Source organism: Armigeres subalbatus, chromosome 3 (genome assembly GCF_024139115.2).
Source record: "Armigeres subalbatus isolate Guangzhou_Male chromosome 3, GZ_Asu_2, whole genome shotgun sequence".
Lineage (NCBI taxonomy): Eukaryota > Metazoa > Arthropoda > Insecta > Diptera > Culicidae > Armigeres > Armigeres subalbatus.
Window position 1 is genome coordinate 318,192,114 of NC_085141.1, and position 20,183 is coordinate 318,212,296.

General features: G+C 44.2%; 2 protein-coding genes across 2 annotated transcripts in view; both read right to left on the reverse strand.

Moving 5' to 3' along the window:
• Nucleotides 1-5,562: 5,562 nt before the first annotated feature.
• LOC134225417 (protein bunched, class 2/F/G isoform-like) lies at nucleotides 5,563-8,550 on the reverse strand. The gene has a single exon (XM_062705476.1). The coding sequence runs from the start codon at nucleotides 8,548-8,550 to the stop codon at nucleotides 7,846-7,848; it is 705 nt and encodes a 234-aa protein (XP_062561460.1). The 3' UTR covers nucleotides 5,563-7,845.
• An 81-nt stretch (nucleotides 8,551-8,631) lies between these two features.
• Nucleotides 8,632-20,183, reverse strand: part of LOC134225415 (insulin-like growth factor-binding protein complex acid labile subunit) — a 531,242-nt gene continuing 519,690 nt past the window's right edge. Inside the window, exon 3 of the mRNA XM_062705475.1 lies at nucleotides 8,632-10,349. Coding sequence (XP_062561459.1) covers nucleotides 8,632-10,248 — 1,617 coding nt within the window. The 5' untranslated portion in view covers nucleotides 10,249-10,349. The remainder of the gene's footprint in view (nucleotides 10,350-20,183) is intronic.

Consider the following 20,183-nt stretch of genomic DNA (forward strand, 5'->3'; position numbering starts at 1 on the left):
CTCTGAATTTGCCAGTAACTATGTTATTTACCGTTGCGATCGTAACGCTTCTACTAGTAATCTCCGTAGAGGTGGCGGCGTACTAATTGCTGTCAAATCGGAACTGCAGTGTATTTCGGTGAACCTCGTCGATTGTGATTGCCTAGAACAAGCCACTGTTCGCATTATTCTGCCTCAGTTTTCGCTTTACGTTAGCTGCATCTACATTCGCCCAAACAGCTGCCCTGATATCTACATGAAACACGCGGATTCTATTAGCCAGATACTGAATCGTGCCGATCCCTGCCACGTCATTGTTTGCCTTGGAGATTACAATCTGCCGAATCTAGTCTGGCATTTCGATGATGAAATTAACGGTTACTTGCCTATCAACGCGTCAACTGAGCAGGAGCTTGCCCTATCAGAGTCCTTGTTATCCTCCGGAATGCATCAGATCAATGATCTTCTGAACGCGAACGGCAAACTTCTTGACTTGGTGTTCGTAAGCGATCCATGCATCATAAATCTCTTCGAGCCGCCATCTGCTCTTTTAAAAATTGACCCTCATCACAAGCCATTAGTTTTAACCGTTGACGTCCGTTCTCGCGATGAAAGATCAGTGCCAATATCTACCGTTGACTACGACTTCAACAGGTGTGATTATCAAATCGTCAATGCACGGATTGCTGCCCTGGACTGGAATCATGTTATGAATTATGCCACCGCATTCTATCGCACAATCGAACAGATCATCCAAGAAAACGTGCCGGTCAAAATTTGCCGACCATCGAAGAAGTACAATCAACCCTGGTGGACGCCACAGCTCCGAAATCTTCGCAATCGTCTGCGGAAATGCAGGAAGAAGTTCTTCCGAAACAGGATTGAAGCGAACGCGGCTAATCTGCGGTTAGCTGAAGAAGAATATACTCGTATGCAGCATTGTCGGTTCCGTGAGTACATGGAAAGTCTTCAAGCAAACTTGAAAAATGATCCTTCATCGTTCTGGGCCTACATTAAAAAAAGGAAGGGGTCGAACAATATCCCTGTTGACGTCACTTATCGTACGCTTTCCTCCCGATCACCTGACGCAACAGCAAATTTGTTTGCCAGCTTCTTCCGCTCAGTACATGACGAAAATCCTCCTCCATTGGATCAAAGCTACATCGAGTCTTCCGTCGTATTCCGTCCGGCTTCCTCAAGTCACTTTTAGCAATGCGGATATTTTTGAAGCTCTCAGCTCGCTTGACACATCAAAGGTCCGGGACCCGATCACCTACCGCCCACCTTCATCAAACAATGTGCTTCATCGCTGTCAATGCCCATTGCTTCAATCTTCAATCGATCTCTACGCGATAGTGTTTTCCCGGCGGCTTGGAAGCTTGCTTCGATCGTTCCCGTGTACAAATCCGGTAACATACATAGTGTAGAGAACTACCGTCCGATATCAATCCTTAACTGTTTCGCCAAAGTTTTTGAGAGTCTCGAAGTATTATACCCAGCAGTACAGTCTGTCATCTCCGAGTATCAACATGGGTTCATGAAAAAGCGCTCGACGACATCCAATCTAATGGTATTCACTCATACAGTGCTAGACGAATTGGAGAACCGTAGCCAGGTCGACGCTATTTATTTTGACTTTTCAAAGGCGTTTGACAAGGTGCCACATGCACTAGCGATAGAAAAACTTGACCGACTTGGCTTACCTACTTGGATCATTCGGTGGTTAAAATCGTACTTATCCTCTCGCAAGGCTTTCGTCAAAGTACTTGGCGCCAAGTCTGATGCCTATGACATTCCCTCTGGAGTACCGCAGGGCAGTATTCTAGGTCCGCTCATCTTTATTCTTTTCGTCAATGATCTATGTAGCAACCTGAGCTCTGGAAAACAGCTTTATGCAGACGATTTGAAAATATTCCGTGTCATAAAATCGCTCGTAGACTGCTGTGCTTTACATACTGATATTGTGAATGTTGCAAACTGGTGCAAAATCAATGGTATGCAGATGAACCCGACTAAATGCAAAGCCATAACATTCACTCGTTGCCGATCTTCTATAACCTATGACTATTGTCTGAATCACACAGCGCTTCAGAGGGTTACATCGATCAAAGACCTTGGAATCGTTCTCGACAGTAAGCTTCGTTTTACGGAACATTTATCAGTTACCATTGCTAAGGCCAATGCTATGCTTGGATTCTTACGGCGGAATACAGCACAGTTCGATGATGTCCATGCTCTCAAATCATTATATTGTGCATTAATTCGGAGCATACTAGAGTACGGAGTGCAAATCTGGGCTCCGTATCATTCCGTTCACATTGAACGCATCGAGAGAATACAAAAACGCTTCATCAACTACGCCTTGCGCCGCTTACCATGGAACGATCCATCAAACCTGCCTCCATACCGAAATCGTTGTGCTTTGATTGACTTACAACCAATGGCAGACCGTCGAGTGATGCTTCAGAGGATGTTTATTTTCGACGTCATAACGTGCAACATCGACTGCCGTTACATCCTGGAGAACGTTCGATTTCATGTACCGTCTCGTCAACTCAGGAATCGTCAACTGTTATGGATCCGTGGTCACCGCACACACTACGGTCAAAATAATCCATTGGACTTATGCTGCAGACTATTCAACGAAGTGTGTTGTTTTTTCGACTTTAATGTTACCAAATTAGTTTTTAAAAATAGGATTAAGTCAAACAATCAGTCTGTGCAATTTATAAGTTGAAGACCATGTACAATAAATAAATAAATTACGACGATAGCGCCTCTAGTTGTGAATCGCGCAAGCAATCAAATTCAAATTGATCGTTGAAGTCATGGTCGATGGTAATTTTTCTAGTGTTACGTCTGTTTGTCTGTGTTATTAAGTTCAGATTATCGTGGACCCCCGGTAATATGACCGTTTTAATCTGAACACTTTTTAATTTGAATCCCGTTGGTTTGAACATCGTTCATATTAAAGTGGTTCAAACGTCATTTAACACGTGGAATCGAGAAAGGAAAAATGGAACATCGTGGAATCGAACGCAGAACAAAACAAACCAGCAAAGAGAGTAGCCAGAAACCAGGGTTTCTGATGCTCATAGAGGAACCAGAAGTTTATATTAAAAATAAACCCCGTTGATTTGAATGAGGTACCGTTCAAATTATCGGGGGTCCACGGTAATATCAAATTTCTTAACCCTTTTCTAATTTGAATCTGCAACTAGATAAAAGAACAAAGCTCATGGTTTCCCAGCAATGATATTTTAACATTTGACTTCTATTTTAATATAATTCATCAATGCATTTGCAGAACATTTGAATCTTCCAATTTATTAAAAAATTGAAACAGAAGAAAATAGAACTAAGTTGTATGGTATGAATATGTATGAATCTCAACTGCTATAAAGAAGGATCTAGCATTGTCTCTTGTAAAAATGCATGTTTTTGTTTCAATTTGAAAATCAATATCTGAACTGGTGATTTAACTCTCAAATTTATTATTTAGATTCCTCAATCAAATTACATATAGAAGATACATATATTAGATACATATATTATTGGCAACGTATAATGTGGTGCGATGGTTGAGTGTCACACAGTTGAAAATCGAGGTCTCGAACATTATATCAACGACTTCTGTCAACATGTTTCTTGTTGATTCTGTTATTTACTAAACGACAGCAAAAGTTCAAAGCTACTTTGATCATTTTTAATGAAACAGTCAGACTTTTAATCACCAGCGCTGCGCTACAGAAAAGTTGGTACTATGCATTTGATGCAAAGTGTTGTGTTATCATAATAGATAAGACTCCCAGGATAAGACCAAATAAGGGTTTGTGCAATAAATTGAAGATTCATCTATTCTGATAGGGGGAAAGACGGCTTTGGCAGGTTTTGTTCTATTATTGGCAGGGGGGTTTTTTATGACTGACTAAGCTCAAATTTGGCCTAAACATTCTTTGCATATCAAAGAATATTGTGGCCAAATTTCATAAAATTCGGTCGACAAAAACCCCCCTGCCAATAATAGAACAAAACCTGCCAAAGCCGTCTTTCCCCCTATAAGATTGCCTGGGAATTATCTGAAATTATTAAAATCCTCCATAAGAATGATTAATCGGTAGTTCTCGGTAGGAATTTCGAAAAATCTGTAGTTTTAGATCTTTTGTCTGTGAATCGGTAGGTGAGTCGAAAATTGGTAGGTCTATCAAGAAATCGGTAGGTCTGGCCACCCTGTCAACATTACACACATCCGTTAGCGTATATATACCGCTAACGCTGACACCAATACTAATACAGAATATATACATTGGGCTTACAAACACAATGATCAAACATTTGTATTCGAACTTATTGAACACCCTGTAGAGCTCCCTATTATCACAGAGAACAGACGTTGAAGCTGCACTCGCCATGTTGTGATAACTTTTTACTGTTCATTTTGAAATTACTTTGGAATGTCGCCGTTATCCCGTGCAAAATAAACGCTAGCATCATAAAAAAATGCCGCTGTGCGCTAGTGTCGTTAAGCATGCAAGAGCATACCAGCGCCATCGTGTTGTCAAAATGAGATTGTGAGTTGCAATGTCGACGTCGATGGCGTTGCGGTTCGGTGTGTTTGTTTACACATGTTTTGTAAGAAATTTCGTTCGAGCCTCCATGTCTGTTCTCTGTGCTATTATTCACCTTACCCGCTAACACAAATTTTCCTTCCCGAGACATCTATGAAGGTAGTATGGGTTCCCTGCATCTTCACTAGTAGATGTTGAACTAACATTCCTTCCTTTCCTTCCGTGATTGTAAGGACGTGGCCAGGTATACAACTGCTACTGTATAGGAAAAGGTACTAATCCCAAGTACCAATTTGCGACAATATACAGTAGATTGCTCAATTGAGCATTGTATAGCCACCCACGATTTGTACAATCACATATGCTATGCTATGCTATGTATTATAGTATTATGAAAAAACAAAAACCATTCGATTTTGGCAACATAAATGTGCCGAAAGTATTGTCAAAATCGAATGGGGTCTGTACCTCTACAAACTGTAGAATTTTAGTTTATCGCAGATGTTAAGGGACGAATACTGTTGGGTAAAGTCTCGTTGAACAAAAAAAATATTAACGCTGATTGGTGGAAGCATCTGTTTACCTTGCATGTCATTTGGTTAACATCAATTGTACTTTACTTACCTTTGAATACCCGCGAAAAAAAACCCAAACTGCGAAACTTGGTGCAACAAAGGTTTTTCTTTCATCATTAAGAACACCGACTCATCGCATATTTTAATCAAAAATACTCGTTTATTCTCACATTACTTTTCATCATCAATTTTTCCGCTCAATCGACTACATATGTATAATATTTACAAGCGACACTGTTGCACTCCTGCCTCAATTATTTTTACACCATTTAATTTTTCTTTCTTTCAGTAGCTGCATGCGGTTCCGTTCGGTTGATGTTTGATTCTTACGTGTTTCGAAAGTGCAGTTATATCTAGTGTATGTAGTTTCAGTTTTAGCTATGTTACTCTTAAAGTACGGATCCAGTTGCGTTTCTCTGATGTGTTTCTTTTTATCTGAATTTTCTGAATTTTGCTTGCTTGTTTGTGTGAAAACATCTGTAAATTGATAATGATAAAGACGTGTGTTTGAATAGCTGCTCGGCTGTAGCTGCCCATCCTCTATATTTCTATTATATTTGTCTATCTGCTATGATATAAGTTTCGTTCTCCTATACTATTCGTAGATCAGTTAAAGGATATTGTTGTTTCTCTTTCTTTTCATATTGGATAAATTGTAGTGCTATCTTCGGATTGTTTCCTTTATTTACAATTCCGGTTTCGGCTCTGCTTTCGTTTTCTCCCTTAGCTATGTACACTTAGTAAAGTTCATCAACTAGATTTTTGTATACAAAAGTCTTGTAAAAAAACTAAGAATCACATAATCAAAAATAAACAATCAATTCACAGTTTGGCGGTTCACCATTATCCGCCTCGGGTTGTGGTGGCCATCCGGTATGGAACTTTGCTTAGAGTTTGTGGATAATTGTAGTACGGTTCTCGATGTAGTTCGTTTTATTCGTGATAGTAGTTTAGCGCATTTCCACACATTCATACGTATATTCGATTTGTCAAGAAGATATTGCTTGTAAAGTTTGCACAGATAACGTTGATGATTTACATATAGGTATTTGTGTCTGCATGCCGCATTTTGGGCATGCTTCAGTAGATTGGTTTTATTCTATTTCATAACTACCATTTCTATGTTAATTCAAGAGCAGTTTTTGTTTGAATTCTTATACAATGTGCTACTTTTTAGTTTTTAATTTCAAGCTAAAACCATTATAAAACCAAGAGTTACTTACAGCTATAAAACAAGCACGCAGCATGCGTGAAATAATAAAAATGACAGTTGTGGGTTGCTCCTGTATCGAGTGGTGTGCCCTTGAAAATGTGAGTTGGGAGTTTCAAATTTGAATTCTGTGAGGATTGTCCTTAAACCTATTCCCCTTAAGGACAAGCCTCCGGAATCTAAATTAAATAATATTCTCGCATTTTCAAGGGCACACTACTCAATACGGCAGCAAAGCACAACTGTCATCTTTTTAAGTCAGTTTTGCTGCATCGCAGCATGCGTGATATAATAAAAATTATAGTTGTGCTTTGCTTTCGTATTGAGCGGCGTGCCGTTGAAAACGCGAGTGAATTTAGTTTTGTATTCTGGGATACTTGTCTTGAAAAGGAATATACCATCAATTCCGTGGAAATTTTGAACTTACTAGGACAGGGTAAAAAAAAGTAATTAGCGCTCCACTTCTTTGTTTTTGATTGGGTCACATGTTATGAATTCAAGAAGCAGTAGTTTTGCATGTTTTTCGACTCCCATTTTACACAATTCTCTCAATAGAGCAATGATAAAACTGATGATTACTTCAGAAGTTAAATTTCAACAAAATTGTAACTAGCACTTAAGGCTTGTTCGCGACAAAATCTGGACACATAACTTTAAGAATAAAAATAAACTGCTGTTGGTTTATTTCGGTACGTTTTTCACTTCAAATGGCTTCATTCCTTATCGATGCTTCGATGTATGCACGAATGTTGGTGACATTTAAATTTTCTAAGAAAAAATACGTGCCGAATAATTTGACATCCTCAGTAGAATCTGTTTCGAGCTCGTATCCTTCTGGTGGCTCATAAAATCCGTTTTTAATCCACTCTCTGATGTTTTAGATATTGTCAAACAAGCATCGACAAATTTTAAAACGCTTTGAACAGTGTTCACATGAAAACAAAATGTTTTTAGTCAGTTTCTGGATCGAGAGACCCGAATTTCAATGGCGACTGCACACAATTCTTTCCGAACCAACTATTTCTTCGACGCTATTATTCACTACGAACTTGTAACACTTATAAGAGATATATTTTCAGAAAGTACACACATACATTCATCAATCTACGAAATATTTCACTCGTTGATGTTCTATTTCAAAAGTTATACGTGTTTAAAGGTGTCCAGATTTTGTCGCGTACAAGCCTTACATGTAGAGTCCATGCAATTTTATTGGAAGTTCCATGTGAAACATAGGAAAGGGATCTGGGAGATAACTAGCTTCTTTAGTAAAACCATATCTTTCTTTCTCCAGTTAAGATGTTCACAAAAAAATAGCACCTTGCATAAGAAATCTCAGCATTTCCAAATTCAAATCCTAATCTTTATAATACAAACGCTTGACTTCTAGAGCCCTTCTTCTCCTCTACCTCAATATATTAGCAAAAATGAATCACAATCATGTTAAATGGTCTGTACAACAGCCCCGGGTGCTTCCTGCTGCCATTCGCCAAGACGGAACGACGTAAACGCATCAGTGATAGTGCCGAACAGTCTTGCGAGTTCCCGTCGCGTCCACCGAAGCCAACCGTGGCGGTCCCATTTTCCCACTCCCGTTGGCAACGATGCTGTGATTGAGTGTATTTACATTGTAATTCGCCACCACCAGTCCGTTTCGGATCGGCAGTTCCGGTGGCACCGGCGAGGACGGGCTGTGCGGAGGCGATGTGGTCGCACTATTGCTGTCATCCTCATTATCGCAGCCACTGGCCGCACTGATGCTGGCGCTGCACCCGTCGACGTCCAGCTCGTCGTGGTGGTCGGGCGACAACGGGTGGAGCTGGTGGTGATGGTGCGGCGACGGATGCTGCTGTTGCTCGTGGTGGTGATGGTGATGATGATGGGTCTGATATTTCGGTCGGCCATTGGGAAGGCCGTTTGGGCCACCAACGCCACCGAGGGTGTTCGTTTTCGAGCCACTAAAATGGTCCTGGTTGAGCCGGAGCGGTGCGAGGGTTTGCGTCTGGTAGGTGATTTGATGATAGTGATGGTTGTTGACATTGTTGGACATTGTCGAGAAGTTGCCGGAAGCTGTCGTCGTTGCCGTCGCTGCGCTGCTGCTGCTGTTGCTGTTGGTGTTGTTGTGATGGGGTGGAATCGGTGGGGTGTAGTTGGGGAACAGTTTCATTCCCGGCTGCTTCAGATGGTCCTGGCTTAGCTGCAGGAAGGTCGTAGCCATTCCGTTGCAGTTGGCACTGCCGCCAGGGCAGATTTGATGCTGCGAACCTCCCCTCCGAGGCGGTGGAGGGGGAGCCTCTAGCTATAGTTCCGTTACCGGTATGTGTCGGATTCCATGCGAGTGGTGGTTGTTGATTTGGTAGTTGTTCAACGTTGTGGTGTGCACTCCCACCATTGCAGAGGGGTTTGGTAGTCGACCCATGTATTCGTCCTCGGAGAAGGTCTTTTGGTATTCTCGTTCCTTCCGACCGATGGCACTGTTTCCCCATCTGCCTTTCACCGCTTCTCGGATTCGTCTTCGGCATTTGTAGATTACCAAGGCCAATGTTGTAACGAAAGCAGCAGCTGCCACCAGAATAGCGCCAATAATAGCTTGTTGTTGCGGATCTGCGTGTGAACAACCCAACAATTCTGGCGATAGTGTCTGCAAATTTTGCTCCCTTAGCCGATCTGGCGAAGCACAAATTACCGGGGTCTGGTTCTGACTGTTGTTGCTCTTGTTCACCAATACGTTCCTCAACCACAAAATTCTACAGTCACAAACGATTGGATTTTCGGACAAATCCAAATCAATTATTTCGGTCCACGTGAACAAACCATCCGACAGCGTCGTCAAAGCATTGTCCTTCAACACCAACCTCTTAAGATGTGGCAATCCACTTAACGCACCGTCTTGAATCTCAGTCAGCGCCTTATTCGAAGCTATCACAATTTCTTCCAGGTTTGCATTCACTGAAAACGCCCCACTTTCGATTCTATTCAACTTCAAGGAGCCTGATATGTCTATTTTCCGCAGATTTACCATCCCGCCAAATGCTCCCATCGGAATACTATCGAAATCGTTCTGACCCAGCGACAACTCTTCCAAACGTGTCAATGGATTCAATTCTGGCGTCGGTATCCGACTCAAACGATTGTCCGAAAGGTCCAACACTCTCAGTGCATCAAGTCCGTTGAATGTCTCGCGAGTAATATTCACCAGGGCAGCACCTCTCAAATCCAGCCTACTCAACTTCTCCAGGTTCACAAAAGCATCTTTGGAAATCGTCGAAAACGAATTGATTCCCAGATACAGCTCCGCCAGAACCACCAGCGGCCCGAACGCCGCAGACGGTACCGCACTCAGCGTGTTATCGTCCAAATACAGCACCTTCAGATTCACCAAACCATCGAATGCCTTCGAGTCAATCTTCCCTATCCGGTTTTGACCCAAATTCAATTCCTCCAGTTTCTTCAGCTCCAAAAACACACCATCGGTCAGCTCATCCAAGAAGTTGCCTCTCAGATTCAATATCGCCAACGATTCCAGACCCGTGAACGTCTTGTTCGATATCGAGCCCACCTTATTATGATTTAGGTGCAGCTCCGTCAATTTCTTCTGGTAGAAAAACGTTCTCGGTGGCATGTTGAACACGTGGTTGTAGCTCAGGTCCAAAAATGTCAGCTCCGAGTAAAATTGTATCGACGAGTCAAGGGCTCGAATTTTGTTGTTTCTAATTGTCAGACGCTGAACGGAAGGGTTCAGCACAATCGGAAGCACATCCAGCAGGCCTTCCCCGCAGACCACTTCCAGCGTGTCGTCGTCGCACTGGCACCGGGGAGGACAGCCCGCTTTTCCGAACGGAACCACCAGAGCACCGATCAGCAGCACCGTAATCAAACCCAGCTGGGCCGGCTGGGATAGCATGTTTCGTAGCATTTTTCCGTGTCTCCGATTTGTAACGGATTTTTACTGATAAGCGAAGTCGCGGTCTCGGGTCGTTTTCGGTGGGATGCTCAGCACCTCCTACCAATCATAGTCTGCGAATGAAAGAAAGAGACAAAAAATGGAAACATTAAAATCGAGTGGAAGGCCGGTAAGCTGTTTATTGGATTAGGCTGAATGGGCATCGGCTCGCGTCAGGTGATTTCGGGGAAGCAGTTTTATCGGTTTGTGAAATTTGACACCGTTGAAGATGCGTTGACACACGCAGAGACCACCTCGGCGGTTGATGGCACCACACAGTAGTGGGGCAGCTTCGTGATAAACCTCGAAACAATATCGAATATGGTGGAAATTTAAAATTCAGAAGAATAATTGATTAAAAGCATGGAAAACGCGAAATTTTCCTCAGATTTTACAGATTTTTTTGTGAAAGCTATAAGTTTGCTAAGGATCCCGGCCACTGTGCGACTGTGCAGCTACATGGCTATGAAACGCAACAATTTTGTTGCTCTGACGGACGAGGACGAAAGGAAAATCGACACTAATGCCGGCACTAATCTGGCCGTAATGCGGTAAAATTAATAATAAACGACACGGATTTTCGGTCGTTTTTCCTCGTCGATTGCAAGGTGTGGGTGTTGTTGTTCGCCGATATGGACAGACAGGTGAGAAAAGGTGTTTGCGCTGGTCATTGTGGGCCAGATCAGCTGGACGCAATTGAATGAATAAAATATAAATTGGTGGGGACAGCGGGTATGAAATTTTATGGTCCGAGATCCGGATGAGCATAAAAAAGAAAGTGAGATAATAAAGGAATGGAATTAGCCCCATTAAATTGTTTGACGATGTACACAGAGGCTACGTTACCTTTGTTCGAAAACGTTTAAAAAGAAGAGCATCCGCATAAAAATAATACAGCTACTATCAGTACCAGTGATCGTAATTCTTACTCATTCACATTCTCACGAACATAGAATGCTCACTCACGCAGATTTTCGCCGAGAAATCGGTTTGCGGGGAAGAAACAAAGGTCTAACGAGAGATAGATGAACTCGGTGATCTAGTGGCTACCGCTTCTGCCTTATAAGCAGGAAATCTGGACTTTTGGAGAGTGTATTGCATTCATCTAAGAGATAGTGATCAGTCCCAAATCAATATCTGAGATAACGGATGAAAACAGTGCTACTCTCATACAATAGTCCTGGCTTGTACTACTTATGAATTTGTGCTAATTGCTCAATGCTAATGCTAGAAAAAAAGGTCTGACGAGAGATAACAATTTTTCCCCTACCTAGCAGTGCCGCGAAAAGATGATTAGCTCATTTTCTCACTTCTATCATCTTCTCGTGCCATCACCAATTGCAAAAAGATTAGCCTTTGTTGAACAAACAACTTTAGAATATGGAAGTATGCTTAATTTTTTGTTGTTTTGAAGTTTTTAAAATTGGTTACCGAAAATTCTCGCAAAAAGTTAGTGAAGTATAAAAATGATGAAACGAAAAACAGAACTTCTTCAAGTAGGCACGATTGTCGTTAATTTTCCTGGTTTTATTTTCAGACGTTTTTCACCATATACTACGAAAAAAGATTCTTCTTCGACTCGAAAATCGCTTGATTTCGTCTCATTGAATCGAAAAGTACAAACCCTGATCACAACAGATCTTGGAGACTTATAATATTTATATTATTTTTTATATTATTATTTTTTATAATCCTTGACGGATTCCGTTTGGAATCCTTGACGGATTCCGTTTGGAATCCTTGACGGATTCCGTTTGGAATCCTTGTCGGATTCCTATGGGAATCCTTGTCGGATTCCTTTGAGAATCCTTGTCGGACTCCGTTGGAAATTCTTGTCGGATTCCTTTGGAAATCCTTGACAGATTCCGTTTGGAATCCTTGGCGGATTCTGTTAGGAATCCTTGAAGGATTCCCTTTGGAATCCTTGAAGGATTCCCTTTGGAATCCTTGAAGGATTCCCTTTGGAATCCTTGAAGGATTCCCTTTGGAATCCTTGAAGGATTCCCTTTGGAATCCTTGAAGGATTCCCTTTGGAATCCTTGAAGGATTCCGTTTGGAATCCTTGACGGATTCCGTTTGGAATCCTTGACGGATTCCGTTTGGAATCCTTGACGGATTCCGTTTGGAATCCTTGACGGATTCCGTTTGGAATCCTTGACGGATTCCGTTTGGAATCCTTGACGGATTCCGTTTGGAATCCTTGACGGATTCCGTTTGGAATCCTTGACGGATTCCGTTTGGAATCCTTGACGGATTCCGTTTGGAATCCTTGACGGATTCCGTTTGGAATCCTTGACGGATTCCGTTTGGAATCCTTGACGGATTCCGTTTGGAATCCTTGACGGATTCCGTTTGGAATCCTTGACGGATTCCGTTTGGAATCCTTGACGGATTCCGTTTGGAATCCTTGACGGATTCCGTTTGGAATCCTTGACGGATTCCGTTTGGAATCCTTGACGGATTCCGTTTGGAATCCTTGACGGATTCCGTTTGGAATCCTTGACGGATTCCGTTTGGAATCCTTGACGGATTCCGTTTGGAATCCTTGACGGATTCCGTTTGGAATCCTTGACGGATTCCGTTTGGAATCCTTGACGGATTCCGTTTGGAATCCTTGACGGATTCCGTTTGGAATCTTTGACGGATTCCGTTTGGAATCCTTGACGGATTCCGTTTGGAATCCTTGACAGATTCCGTTTAGAATCCTTGACGGATTCCGTTTGGAATCCTTGACGGATTCCATTTGGAATCCTTGACGGATTCCGTTTGGAATCTTTGACGGATTCCGTTTCTAACCCTTGACGGATTCCGTTTGGAATCCTTGACGGATTCCGTTTGGAATTCTTGACGGATTCTGTTTGGAATCCTTGACGGATTCCGTTTGGAATCCTTGAAGGATTCCGTTTGGTATCCTTGACGGATTCCGTTTGGAATCCTTGACAGATTCCGTTTGGAATCCTTGGCGGATGCCGTTTGAAATCCTTGGCGGATTCCGTTTGGAATCCTTGACGGATTCCGTTTGGAATCCTTGACGGATTCCGTTTGGAATCCTTGACGAATTCCGTTTGGTATCCTTGACAGATTCCGTTTGGAATCCTTGACGGATTCCGTTTGGAATCCTTGACGGATTCCGTTTGGAATCCTTGACGGATTCCGTTTGGATTCCTTGACGGATTCCGTTTGGAATCCGTGAAGGATTCCCAGCGGAATCCGTGAAGGATTCCCTTTTGGAACCCGTGAAGGATTCCCTTTTGGAATCCGTGAAGGATTCCCGTTTGGAATCCTTGACGGATTCCCGTTCGGAATCCTTGAAGGATTCCCGTTCGGAATCCTTGAAGGATTCCCGTTCGGAATCCTTGAAGGATTCCCGTTCGGAATCCTTGAAGGATTCCCGTTTGGAATCCTTGAAGGATTCCCGTTTGGAATCCTTGAAGGATTCCCGTTTGGAATCCTTGAAGGATTCCCGTTTGGAATCCTTGAAGGATTCCCGTTTGGAATCCTTGAAGGATTCCCGTTTGGAATCCTTGACGGATTCCGTTTGGAATCCTTGACGGATTCCCGTTTGGAATCCTTGACGGATTCCCGTTTGGAATCCTTGACGGATTCCCGTTTGGAATCCTTGACGGATTCCGTTTGGAATCCTTGACGGATTCCGATTAGAATCCTTGATGGATTCCGTTTGGAATCCTTGACGGACTCCGTTTGGAATCCTTGACGGATTCCGTTTGGTATCCTTGACGGATTCCGTTTGGTATCCTTGACGGATTCCGTTTGGAATCCTTGACAGATTCCGTTTGGAATCCTTGGCGGATGCCGTTTGGAATCCTTGGCGGATTCCGTTTGGAATCCTTGACGGATTCCGTTTGGAATCCTTGACGGATTCCGTTCGGAATCCTTGACGGATTCCGTTTGGAATCCTTGACGGATTCCGTTTGGAATCTTTGACGGATTCCGTTTCTAACCCTTGACGGATTCCGTTTGGAATCCTTGACGGATTCCGTTTGGAATCATTGACGGATTCCGTTTGGAGTCTTTGACGGATTCCGTTTGGAATCCTTGACGGATTCCGTTTGGAAACCTTGACGAATTCCGTTTGGAATCCTTGACGGATTCCGTTTGGAATCCTTGACGCCGTTTGGAATCCTTGACGGATTCCGTTTGGATTCCTTGACGGATTCCGTTTGGAATCCTTGTCGGATTCCGTTTGGAATCCTTGACGGATTCCGTTTGGAATCCTTGACGAATTCCGTTTGGTATCCTAAACAGATTCCGTTTGGAATCCTTGACGGATTCCGTTTGGAATCCTTGACGGATTCCGTTTGGATTCCTTGACGGATTCCGTTTGGAATCTTTGACGGATTCCGTTTGAATTCCTTGACGGATTCCGTTTGGAAACCTTGACGAATTCCGTTTGGAATCCTTGACGGATTCCGTTTGGAATCCTTGACGCCGTTTGGAATTCTTGACGGATTCCGTTTGGATTCCTTGACGGATTCCGTTTGGAATCCTTGTCGGATTCCGTTTGGAATCCTTGACGGATTCCGTTTGGAATCCTTGACGAATTCCGTTTGGTATCCTTGACAGATTCCGTTTGGAATCCTTGACGGATTCCGTTTGGAATCCTTGACGGATTCCGTTTGGATTCCTTGACGGATTCCGTTTGGAATCCGTGAAGGATTCCCAGCGGAATCCATGAAGGATTCCCTTTTGGAACCCGTGAAGGATTCCGTTTGGAATCCGTGAAGGATTCCCGTTTGGAATCCTTGACGGATTCCCGTTTGGAATCCTTGACGGATTTCCGTTTGGTATCCTTGACGGATTCCGTTTGGAATCCTTCACAGATTCCGTTTGGAATCCTTGGCGGATGCCGTTTGGAATCCTTGGCGGATTCCGTTTGGAATCCTTGACGGATTCCGTTTGGAATCCTTGACGGATTCCGTTCGGAATCCTTGACGGATTCCGTTGGGAGTCCTTGACGGATTCCGTTTGGAATCTTTGACGGATTCCGTTTCTAACCCTTGACGGATTCCGTTTGGAATCCTTGACGGATTCCGTTTGGAATCATTGACGGATTCCGTTTGGAATCTTTGACGGATTCCGTTTGGAATCCTTGACGGATTCCGTTTGGAATCTTTGACGGATTCCGTTTCTAACCCTTGACGGATTCCGTTTGGAATCCTTGACGGATTCCGTTTGGAATCCTTGACGGATTCCGTTTGGAATCATTGACGGATTCCGTTTGGAATCCTTGACGGATTCCGTTTGGAATCCTTGACGGATTCCGTTTGGAATCCTTGACGCCGTTTGGAATCCTTGACGGATTCCGTTTGGATTCCTTGACGGATTCCGTTTGGAATCCTTGTCGGATTCCGTTTGGAATCCTTGACGGATTCCGTTTTGAATCCTTGACGGATTCCGTTTGAATTCCTTGAAGCATTCCGTTTGGAATCCTTGACGGATTCCGTTTGGAATCCTTGACGGATTCCGTTTCTAACCCTTGACGGATTCCGTTTGGAATCCTTGACGGATTCCGTTTGGAATCCGTGACGGATTCCGTTTGGAATCCTTGACGGATTCCGTTTGGAATCCTTGACGGATTCCGTTTGGAATCCTTGACGGATTCCGTTTGGAATCCTTGACGCCGTTTGGAATCCTTGACGGATTCCGTTTGGATTCCTTGACGGATTCCGTTTGGAATCCTTGTCGGATTCCGTTTGGAATCCTTGACGGATTCCGTTTTGAATCCTTGTCGGATTCCGTTGGGATTCCTTGTCGGACTCCGTTGGGAATCCTTGACGGATTCCGTTGGGAATCCTTGTCGGATTCCGTTGGGAGTGCAGATTCAGTTTCCGTTTGAAATACTTGACGGATGCCGTTCGGAATCCTAGACGGATTCCGTTTGGAATTCTTCTCGGATTTCGTTTGGAATTCTTCACGGATTCCGTTTTGAGTCCTTTACGGATTCCGTTTAGAATCCTTGACGGATTCCGTTTGGAACCCTTGTCAGTTTCCTTTGGAAATCCTTGACGTATTCCGTTTGGTATCCTTGTCGGATTCCGTTTGGAATCCTTAACAGATTCCGTTTGAAATCCTTGACGGATGCCGTTTGAAATCCTTGACGGGTGCCGTTTGGAATCCTAGACGGATTCCGTTTGAAATCCGTGAAGGATTCCCAGCGGAATCCGTGAAGGATTCCCTTTTGGAATCCGTGAAGGATTCCCGTTTGGAATCCGTGAAGGATTCCCATTTGGAATCCTTGACGGATTCCGTTTGGAATCCTTGACGGATTCCGTCTGAAATTTTTGTCGGATTCCGTTGGAAATCTTTAATGGATTCCGTTCGAAATTTTTGACGGATTCCGTTTGGAATCCTTGACGGATTCCGTTTGGAATCCTTGACGTATTCCGTTTGGAATCCTTGACGGATTCCGTTTGGAATCCTTGACGGATTCCGTTTGGAATCCTTGACGTATTCCGTTTGGAATCCTTGACGGATTCCGTTAGGAATCCTTGACGAATTCCGTTTGGAATCCTTGACGAATTCCGTTTGGAATCCTTGACGGATTCCGTTAGGAATCCTTGACGGATTCCGTTTGGAATCCGTGACGGATTCCGTTTGGAATCCTTGACGGATTCCGTTTGGAATCCTTGACGGATTCCGTTTGGAATCCTTGACGGATTCCGTTTGGAATCCTTGACGGATTCCGTTTGGAATCCTTGACGGATTCCGTTTGGAATCCTTGACGGATTCCGTTTGGAATCCTTGATGGATTCCGTTTGGAATCCTTGATGGATTCCGTTTGGAATCCTTGATGGATTCCGTTTGGAATCCTTGACGGATTCCGTTTGGAATCCTTGACGGATTCCGTTTGGAATCCTTGACGGATTCCGTTTGCTTTCCTTGACGGATTCCGTTTGGAATCCTTGACGGATTCCGTTTGGAATCCTTGACGGATTCCGTTTGGAATCCTTGACGGATTCCGTTTGGAATCCTTGACGGATTCCGTTTGGAATCCTTGACGGATTCCGTTTGGAATCCTTGACGGATTCCGTTTGGAATCCTTGAACGGACTCCGTCGTGAATCCTTGACGGATTCCGTTTGGAATCCTTGACGGATTCCGTTTGGAATCCTTGACGGATTCCGTTTGGAATCCTTGACGGATTCCGTTTGGAATCCTTGACGGATTCCGTTTGGAATCCTTGACGGATTCCGTTTGGAATCCTTGACGGATTCCGTTTGGAATCCTTGACGGATTCCGTTTGGAATCCTTGACGGATTCCGTTTGGAATCCTTGACGGATTCCGTTTGGAATCCTTGATGGATTCCGTTTGGAATCCTTGACGGATTCCGTTTGGAATCCTTGACGGATTCCGTTTGGAATCCTTGACGGATTCCGTTTGGAATCCTTGACGGATTCCGTTTGGAATCCTTGACGGATTCCGTTTGGAATCCTTGACGGATTCCGTTTGGAATCCTTGACGGATTCCGTTTGGAATCCTTGACGGATTCCGTTTGGAATCCTTGACGGATTCCGTTTGGAATCCTTGACGGATTCCGTTTGGAATCCTTGACGGATTCCGTTTGGAATCCTTGACGGTTTCCTTTTGGAATCCTTGACGGATTCCGTCTGGAATCCTTGACGGTTTGGAGGATTCCCAGCGAAATCCGTGGAGGATTCCCAACGGAGTCCGTGGAGGATTCCCAACGGAATACATGAAGAATTCTTAATGGAATCCGTGGAGGATTCCCAACGGAATCCGTGGAGGATTCCCAACGGAATCCGTGGAGGATTCCCAACGGAATCCGTGGAGGATTCCCAACGGAATCCGTGGAGGATTCCCAACGGAATCCGTGAAGGATTCCCAACGGAATCCGTGGAGGATTCCCAACGGAATCCGTGAAGGATTCCGTTTGGAATCCTTGACGGATTCCGTTTGGAATCCTTGACGGATTCCGTTTGGAATCCTTGACGGATTCCGTTTGGAATCCTTGACGGTTTCCGTTTGGAATTCTTGACGGATTCCGTTTGGAATCCTTGACGGATTCCGTTTGGAATCCTTGACGGATTCCGTTTGGAATCCTTGACGGATTCCGTTTGGAATCCTTGACGGATTCCGTTTGGAATCCTTGACGGATTCCGTTTGGAATCCTTGACGGATTCCGTTTGGAATCCTTGACGGATTCCGTTTGGAATCCTTGTCGGTTTCCTTTTGGAATCCTAGTCGGATTCCGTCTGGAATTCTTGACGGTTTGGAGGATTCCCAGCGAAATCCGTGGAGGATTCCCAACGGAGTCCGTGGAGGATTCCCAACGGAATCCGTGGAGGATTCCCAACGGAATCCGTGGAGGATTCCCAACGGAATCCGTGGAGGATTCCCAACGGAATCCGTGGAGGATTCCGTTTGGAATCCTTGACGGATTCCGTTTGGAATCCTTGACGGATTCCGTTTGGAATCCTTGACGGATTCCCGTTTGGAATCCTTAACGAATTCCGTTTAGAATCCTTGACGGTGTGGAGGATTCCCAACGGAATCCGTGGAGGATTCCCAACGGAATCCGTGGAGGATTCCCAACGGAATCCGTGGAGGATTCCCAACGGAATCCGTGGAGGATTCCCAACGGAATCCGTGGAGGATTCCCAACGGAATCCGTGGAGGATTCCAAATGGAATCCGTAGAGGATTCTCAAAGGAATCCGTGGAGGATTCCCAACGGAATCCGTCGAGGATTCCCAATGAAATCCGTCGAGGATTCCCAACGGAATCCGTGCAGGATTCTCAACGGAATCCTGGAAAGAATTCCCAACGGAATCCGTGAAGGATTCCCAACGGAATCCGTGAAGGATTCCCAACGGAATCCGTGAAGGATTCCCAACGGAATCCGTGAAGGATTCCCAACGGAATCCGTGAAGGATTCCCAACGGAATCCGTGAAGGATTCCCAACGGAATCCGTGAAGGATTTGGAATCCCGTTTGGAATCCTTGACGGATTCCGTTTGGAATCCTTGACGGATTCTGTTTGGAATCCTTGACGGATTCCGTTTGGAATCCTTGACGGATCCCGTTTAGAATCCTTGACGGATTCCATTTGGTATCCTTGACGGATTCCGTTTGGAATCCTTGGCGGATTCCGTTTGAAATCCTTGACGGATTCCGTTTGGAATCCTTGACGGCTTCCGTTTGGAATCCTTGACGGCTTCCGTTTGGAATCCTTGACGGCTTCCGTTTGGAATCCTTGACGGCTTCCGTTTGGAATCCTTGACGGCTTCCGTTTGGAATCCTTGACGGATTCCGTTTGGAATCCTTGACGGATTCCGTTTAGAATCCTTGACGGATTCCGTTTGGAACCCTTGACGGATTCCGTTTGGAATTTTTGACGGATTCCGTTTGGAATCCTTGACGGATTCCGTTTGGAATCCTTGACGGATTCCGTTTGGAATCCTTGACGGATTCCGTTTGGAATCCTAGACGAATTCCGTTCTGAACCCTTGACGGATTCCGTTTGGAATCCTTGACGGATTCCGTTTGGAATCCTTGACGAATTCCGTTTGGAATCCGTGACGGATTCCGTTTGGAATCTTTGACGGATTCCGTTTGGAATCCTTGACGGATTCCGTTTGGAATCCTTGACGGATTCCGTTTGGAATCCTTGACGAATTCCGTTTGGAATCCTTGACGGATTCCGTTTGGAATCCTTGACGGATTCCGTTTGGAATCCTTGACGGATTCCGTTTGGAATCCTTGACGGGTTCCGTTTGGAATCCTTGACGGATTCCGTTTGGAATCCTTGACGGATTCCGTTTGGAATCCTTGTCGGATTCCGTTTGGAATCCTTGTCGGAATCCGTTTGGAATCCTTGACGGATTCTGTTTGGAATCATTGACGGATTCTGTTTGGAATCCTTGACGG

What these genes read in the sequence shown, in the direction of transcription:
- LOC134225417 (XM_062705476.1), bottom strand. Translation starts at nt 8,550, where the DNA reads ATGGCTACGACCTTCCTGCAGCTAAGCCAGGACCATCTGAAGCAGCCG.